Below are 6,640 nucleotides of genomic sequence, written 5' to 3' on the forward strand. Positions count from 1 at the left end.
TGTTTATATCTCTTACCTAGAAAAGTAATCCACAGACATATCAAATGACAGCACATGATACAGTGAATGTAAGAGAATATGGTGCCAACGCTCATATGTGAGGCAGTTGTTAGGAGACGCTACACAAACATGTTGATGAATTGATTCTTCTCATTATCCCAGCATTTAAGCCGAGGAAAGTCAGCCTGCGTCCGAAATCACATACTTTTTGAGTAGGTACTTATTTTTGAATAGGGATTAAGGAATTACTTTACGAACGCTAAATAATTACGTTCTAGTATGAATGTGTGTAGGATGAATGTACATAGGATTAATGTCCATGAGGCCACGGGATATAAGTGTCCATCCTATGCGAACTTCAGAATCTCGCCGAAAGTAGTTAAAAAAAAAAAAACATGAAGCTACACTTGAAATAATGAATTCGTATCTGTATAGCCTAAATATAATTTCTGAATAAATGTAGGCTACATGTTTAATTAATAAAATGTATAGGCCTTTTATTCTTTTATATAAAGAAAGAAATGCATGTAATCATATTGCATATTTATTAAACACACATACACATTAATTAAACTTAAATAATGAAAGTCCTGTCTAAAAGAAAAAAGAACATTGTCTCATAAATGACCTTTATTTAAAATCCTATTATTTTGCTATCATTTAAGTTCAGTTTTAGATTTGCAGTACTTACAACCCCAAATCAGAAAAAGTTGGGACATTTTGTAAAATGCAATAAAATCAATAATCTGTGATTTGTTCATTCTATTTAACCTTTTATTAACTGACAAAAGTACAAAGAAACGTTTTCCAATGTTTTCACTGACCAAAATAATTGTATTTTTTAAATATGAACACATTTTGATTTTGATGGCTGCAACACACCCCAAAAAAGTTGGGACAGAGACCAAATAAAAGTGAAAAGATTATCCAAATTAGATTATCCTACTACTTTGAAACCATCCACCATGAGCAGGTGAATTGATAATAGTTGAGGGTATCATGTCTGGGTGTAAAAGTGCTTCTCAGTCTTTTTAAGCAAAGACTGGTCATGGGTCATCACTTTGTGTCAAATATCATGAGAGAATTTTCAAACAATTAAAAAATCCCATTTCTCAATGCAAGATTGCAAAGAATTTATGTCTTTCATCATCTTCCATACATAATATTGTCACAAGATTCAGGGAATCCAGAGAAATCTCAGTCTGTGTTGGGTAAGGCAGTAGACATGTGTTGAATGTGCGTGACCTTTGAGCCCTCAGATGGCATTGCACAAGATACCATCATGCTAATCCGTTAAATACAGCCACATGTGCTCAGGAGTAATTTGGAAAACCGTTTTCACTGAACACAGTCTGACTCTGCATTAAGAAATGCCATCTGAATCTCTGTTACGCAAAGAGAAAGCTTTACATCAGTTCTATTTGGAGATGCCAGCGAGTTCTCTGGCCCTGAGCTCATCTCAGATTGTCTAGAAGAAAGTGGAAATGTCTGCTGTGGTCAGAAGAGTCCATGTTTCAGCTTGTTTTGGGGAGAAAATGGACATAGAGTTCTCAGTCCAAAAGACGAAAGGGACCAACCAGACTTTCACCAGCGACAGGCGCAAAAGCAAACATCTGTGCTGGTATTAAGGTGCATCATTGCAAACGGTATGGGTACCTTCCATTATTGTGAAGGTACCATTGACATGGAGGCGTATATTTGGATTGTACAGAGACATAAACTTCCATTAAGATGACATCTTTCCTGGGAAGCAAGACAATCCCAGGCCTCATTCTGCACGTGCTAAAACTGAGTGGTTTCTAGACACTCTGCACCATATAAGGGATGTGCCTGCCTGCCTTACTGCAGTCCAGATATGTCTCTTATGGAAAATGTATGACCCATCATGAAAAGGAGAATCGGGCAATGATGACCACAGACTGTTGAGCGGCTGTCTTGTATCAGACAAGATTGGGCAAATATTCCACTTGCAAAACTCCAGCAATTAGTATCCTCAACTCCCAAATGATTAAAAAGTGTAATTAAAAGGAAAGGTGATGTGATACAGTGGTAAATATGTCTCTGTCTCAACTTTTTTGGGGTGTGTTGCAGCCATCAAAATCAAAATGTGTTCATATTTACAAAATGCAATTATGTTGGTCAGTGAAAACATTTCTTTGTACTTTTGTCAGTTAATAAAAGTTAAATAGAATGAACAAATCGCAGATTCTTGATTTTATTCCATTTTACATAATGTCCCAACTTTTTCGGATTTGGGGTTGTAAACACATTCTTGTCTTTGTTTAATAAAGCAGCTGTAACTTTTGAAACAGGCTTGGTATTTGTTGTTCTGAAATCAGAATGGTCGACAACAATCCTGAACTAGATGGTAAAGTTCATAGACAAACTTTAAAGCTCGGCAAGTCTGGCAGATTGAGTGGACTTATGCATAATTTTGAATGTTTACAACTCTCATGCCCCTCCCCCACTATCAACAAATACCCTCCCACCGAGTTCGTGCTCGTCAGTGCCTGTGCACCAGATTTTCTGTGAATGCGCCCGTCTCATCCGCATCCATCAACACCATGGAGCATTTTGTTATTGTTTTTTTATTTATTTTGGAGTAGATTGTTACGAAATAGATTACCCACCAATTAAACGTAAATAAACACCATCGTCTGTCTGAAACACTATTATTGCTGTATGGTATATGCGGCAGACATGGTCATTGTACATTGTTCTATTGCTTATATAACAGAGCTAACGTTAGTCAGATAGCACACAATAACAGTAGCTTTACTACTGTTCTTACTCTCGTAAGAAAGATAGAGTAGCATTGATTCTTCCAAAAAGCCGAACTTTATCCCTTCATCTGGACATGTTTATCCACCTAACGTTACGTTCACACGGATTTCAGTGCAAACAAACGAACCTGCCCAACAAGTGCTAACGTTAGCTATCCATACCAACACATTTGGGCAAACATACTTAGATTACTAAAATAACACTAAGAAATAGGGGTGGGAATCTTTTACCATCTCACGATTCAATTCGATTCCGATTCTTGAGGCCACGATTCGATTCAAAATCGATTTTCGATTCAAAAAGATTTTCGATTCAAAACGATTTGATTTTATCCATAATGATTTCTAATCGGGTTTCTGATCATGATCTACTCTCATCTGCTTTGCTATACAGAATGACAAACGGAGACATTAAAGTGCCTTTTTCACATCTATTAAGTTCAATTCTCAGGGAAGTGCCTTTTATCAAAAACATTGTCTGGTTCTCAGTTGCTACTCATTAGTAGCTAGCTAGCTATAAAATAAGTTGGAACAAAAATAAAGTGCATCTTCATAATACAAAATGGTTGAAAATAGATGCATTTCCCAGGAAAGTTGCAGTTTACCACAAATATCATGTAGAACACAACTGGTGAAGACAGAAAAAACATCTATATTTCTCAGTCAGTTTCAAGTTATGAAAATAAAGTGCTTCTTTCAAAATGAAAAATAGTACCCCTAAGCTACCTGTCTCTGAAATATTCATGACAGTGTCTCTTGCAACAATAGAACTGATTATATGATTTTCAACAAATCATGAAAAAAAACTGTACATGAACTGAGGTTACTGTCCATTTGCAGATGCAACATTCAGGTTCTTTTGCAGGAAAATAAGCTGATCAACATGTGCAGGAGTGAGACTGCTTCGCTGTACTGTCACTATATCTCCAGCGGTGGAGAAAACTCTCTCAGCTGCAACGCTAGTGCCAGGGATACACAAGTATCGCTTAGCCAGTCCAGCTAAGAGAGGAAAAGCTGTCTGAAGGGTCCTCCACCAGCTGAGCGGGTTTTCTGACAGAGACAGGGGAAGGGCTTCAAGATACTTCTTCAGTTCCTCTTCAGCTCTGGAGCTAGCAGATCTACGGACAACACTGACCTCAGTAAATGTCTTGCCCAATAGCGTGACCAGTGCAGAGGGCCTTCTTTTTGGAGCAGGGCCTTCTTCTTGCTGTGGTGTCTCAGACTCAACCTCAGCCTCTTCTGAGTTCACTTGTCTCTTCAGAAACAATTCAACAATCATGTCAGTCATAATCAATTATGTACAAAATAGTCACACAAGTCCCTCATTTTATGGTTAACTAAAATTAAAAAGGCATATATAAAACCTGCAAGATGAGATGGCATCATTTAACTTTGACCTACATCCATTTTCAGCAAGCATAAATGTGTTACACATTTTAGAAAATATATATTACTCAAGAACAGATAATTTACCTCAAGTGCTGCAGCCTCTGCAACTACATTGGCATGGATTTCCAGCTGGTCCTCCTCAGTGAGGAAAGGCAGGGCCTTGAATCGGGGGTCCAAAAAGGAAGCAGAGTACAGCATGCGCTTATCCCGTGCAGAACTGTATCTTTTCGCCAGATCATCGTGGATTGCCAGTTTGATTTCCCGAATAACTGGTGTGTCAGCAGCAGCAACGCCAGCTGCCTTCGTGTCGTGCAGCAATTGAGCATGCAAAGGAGCAATAACTGGGAGTGTAGGCGTAGAATCCTCTGACATTATGTGGGTTGCGTCTTTCATTGGTTTCAGCGCCGATGCTATTTCCTCAGCAGCGGAGATGTCGGTGTCGCTGAGTGTGCAGATGTCACTTCCAGATTTTCTCACCTGGGGGGAGAGCAGCGCGGCACAAATAGCAGGCTGCTGCTCTAGGAATCGTTCTATCATGTCCAGCGCACTGTTCCAGCGTGTAGCGACATCCGTTTTCAGTTTGTGCACCGGTAACTGCAGAAGTTTCTGCTTTTCCAGCAGTTCATGATTTGCAATGGCGCTGCGGTGGAAGAAACCAGTAATTCGCCTGATCCGCCCAAGCAGTCGTGACACCGTGGTGAGCTTCAGAGCTCGTTGTGCAGCCAGGTTGAGAGTATGTGCAAAACATGTAATGTGTGCCCAGTTGTCAATCTGTGCAGCGGCGAGCATGTTGGCAGCATTATCAGTCACAATCACCAGATCCGAGACCGTCAGCTCCCATTCATTAGCAACGGAGTGAAACATGGCATTGATATTTACGACTGTATGGCTCTCGTGCATCACGCGAGTTTGCAAAACACGGGATTCGAGCACCCACGTATCAGTTATGTAGTGAGCGGTGAATGTCACAAAAGACTTGGTTGCTCTTGATGTCCATGCATCACATGTTAGTGCCACTCTGGTCGTTTCGGTTAGGGCACTGGCGACCTTTCTTTTAGTCTCATTGTAAAGCTGTGGCACAGCTGTCTCAGTGAAAAACTTGTGGGACGGTATGGCGTACCTCGGCTCCGCTGTCTGTAACATGCAGACGAACCCCTCGTTCTCCACCACACTGTAAGGCCTTAGGTCTTTGGCGATGAAGCAGGCGATAGACCGAGTTATTTTTTTTGCCCTCTCGGAGTTGTCAGGGAGTTTCGTGAAGCACGGGAGTTTCGTGAAGCACTGCAGTGTGCGTTGGTCTGCAGCTGGCGGCTGACTCTGCTCCGTGTCGCTGAGCTCCGGGGGGATGCCTAGTAATATGAGCCCGCGCATTTGTTGTGCTGCCGAAGTACTTGGTCTTCGTTTTGCAAAGCTTGCACACTGTGTGTCATGTCCAGCGCAGTGCTTCCAGGCATTCGGTAAAAACCGAAATGACGCCAAACTTTAGCTTTAAGTAAAGACGGGGCTGGTTGGATCTCCATCTCATCCATATTTGCTTCCTCTTTGTTTTAGTGATTTTCCGCACACGTTGAAAAAACGGCTGCGTGGTGACGTGCGGACGTCCCGTATAGGCTAGTTACAAAAATGGAGGCGAACAGCCAGCTGATTTTATTTATTTATTAAATCGATTCTTGGACATTTCAGATCGATTCTGAATCGTTGCAAATGAGAATCTAGATTCTACTGTGAATCGATTTTTTTGGCACACCCCTACTAAGAAATAAAGTAACTGGTTGATAAAGCAGAATTACCTGTCGAGAAGAAATGTTGCAAGCTCTGCATCCAGCTTGAACCCAATTAAATCATGTAAACATCTCCACCTTTCAAATGCGATACGATGTTGATCCTGCTTTTATTAAGGGCATGGTCGCTTTCTTTCTTTACTTCTCTCTTTTCAGCAGCTGTTCTCTTTTCCTGTGTTGTTTTTGACCTCCTAGCTCTTGAGGTTCCGCCATCACTCTTCCTTACTGCATGAACTTCAGGCGTGTGCATGTGATTGTAACGACCGCGAGGGTTGGCGTGTGCACGACCTGTGATTGACAGTCAGATCTCACACCCCCCTGCGCTGATTGGACTTGATGACCAGGGACGGGTGGATTTTTCCAAAACAAATAACACGCTCCAGGTGGAGTTAGAAGCTCGGGTTTACCACTTTAAACCACTTTATTTATGTTGTTCTGTCGGATTATAGTGTCAATTTCACTGAATATGATCAAAAAAATGTTGCCGACGGCAACTTTAAGTTGGCTTGAAAAAACCTAGCCAGAAAGTTTGAAAAAGTTTTAAAATGTTCTAGCATGGTTTAACATTATTTACCATGCTTCTAGTATGGTTTACCACATTGCTAGCTTGATTTAACATGACCATGGATGGATGGATGGATGGATGGATATATAGATAATCAAGATTAGTAAGTAAGAAAGAAAGAT

At 40.8% G+C, this 6,640-nt stretch overlaps 1 protein-coding gene across 1 annotated transcript; it reads right to left on the reverse strand.

Annotated features, from left to right (window-relative positions):
* Window positions 1–3,606: 3,606 nt before the first annotated feature.
* On the reverse strand, window positions 3,607–5,543 carry LOC143723135 (E3 SUMO-protein ligase ZBED1-like). Its single transcript, XM_077215126.1, has 2 exons — window positions 4,257–5,543; window positions 3,607–4,038 (listed from the first exon to the last, which is right to left on the reverse strand). The coding sequence occupies exons 1-2, from the start codon at window positions 5,541–5,543 to the stop codon at window positions 3,607–3,609; spliced, it is 1,719 nt and encodes a 572-aa protein (XP_077071241.1).
* Window positions 5,544–6,640: the final 1,097 nt, after the last annotated feature.

Source organism: Siphateles boraxobius, unplaced genomic scaffold (genome assembly GCF_051911475.1).
Source record: "Siphateles boraxobius isolate OS27281-9 unplaced genomic scaffold, OSU_SipBor_1 7, whole genome shotgun sequence".
In the NCBI taxonomy this organism is placed as follows: Eukaryota; Metazoa; Chordata; class Actinopteri; order Cypriniformes; family Leuciscidae; genus Siphateles; species Siphateles boraxobius.

Coding starts and splice junctions, on each gene's coding strand:
- LOC143723135 (XM_077215126.1), bottom strand. CDS start 5,543: ATGCGCGGGCTCATATTACTAGGCATCCCCCCGGAGCTCAGCGACACG. Junction 4,039..4,256: donor CAGAGGCTGCAGCACTTGAG/GTAAATTATCTG, acceptor TTGTTTCTGAAG/AGACAAGTGAACTCAGAAGA.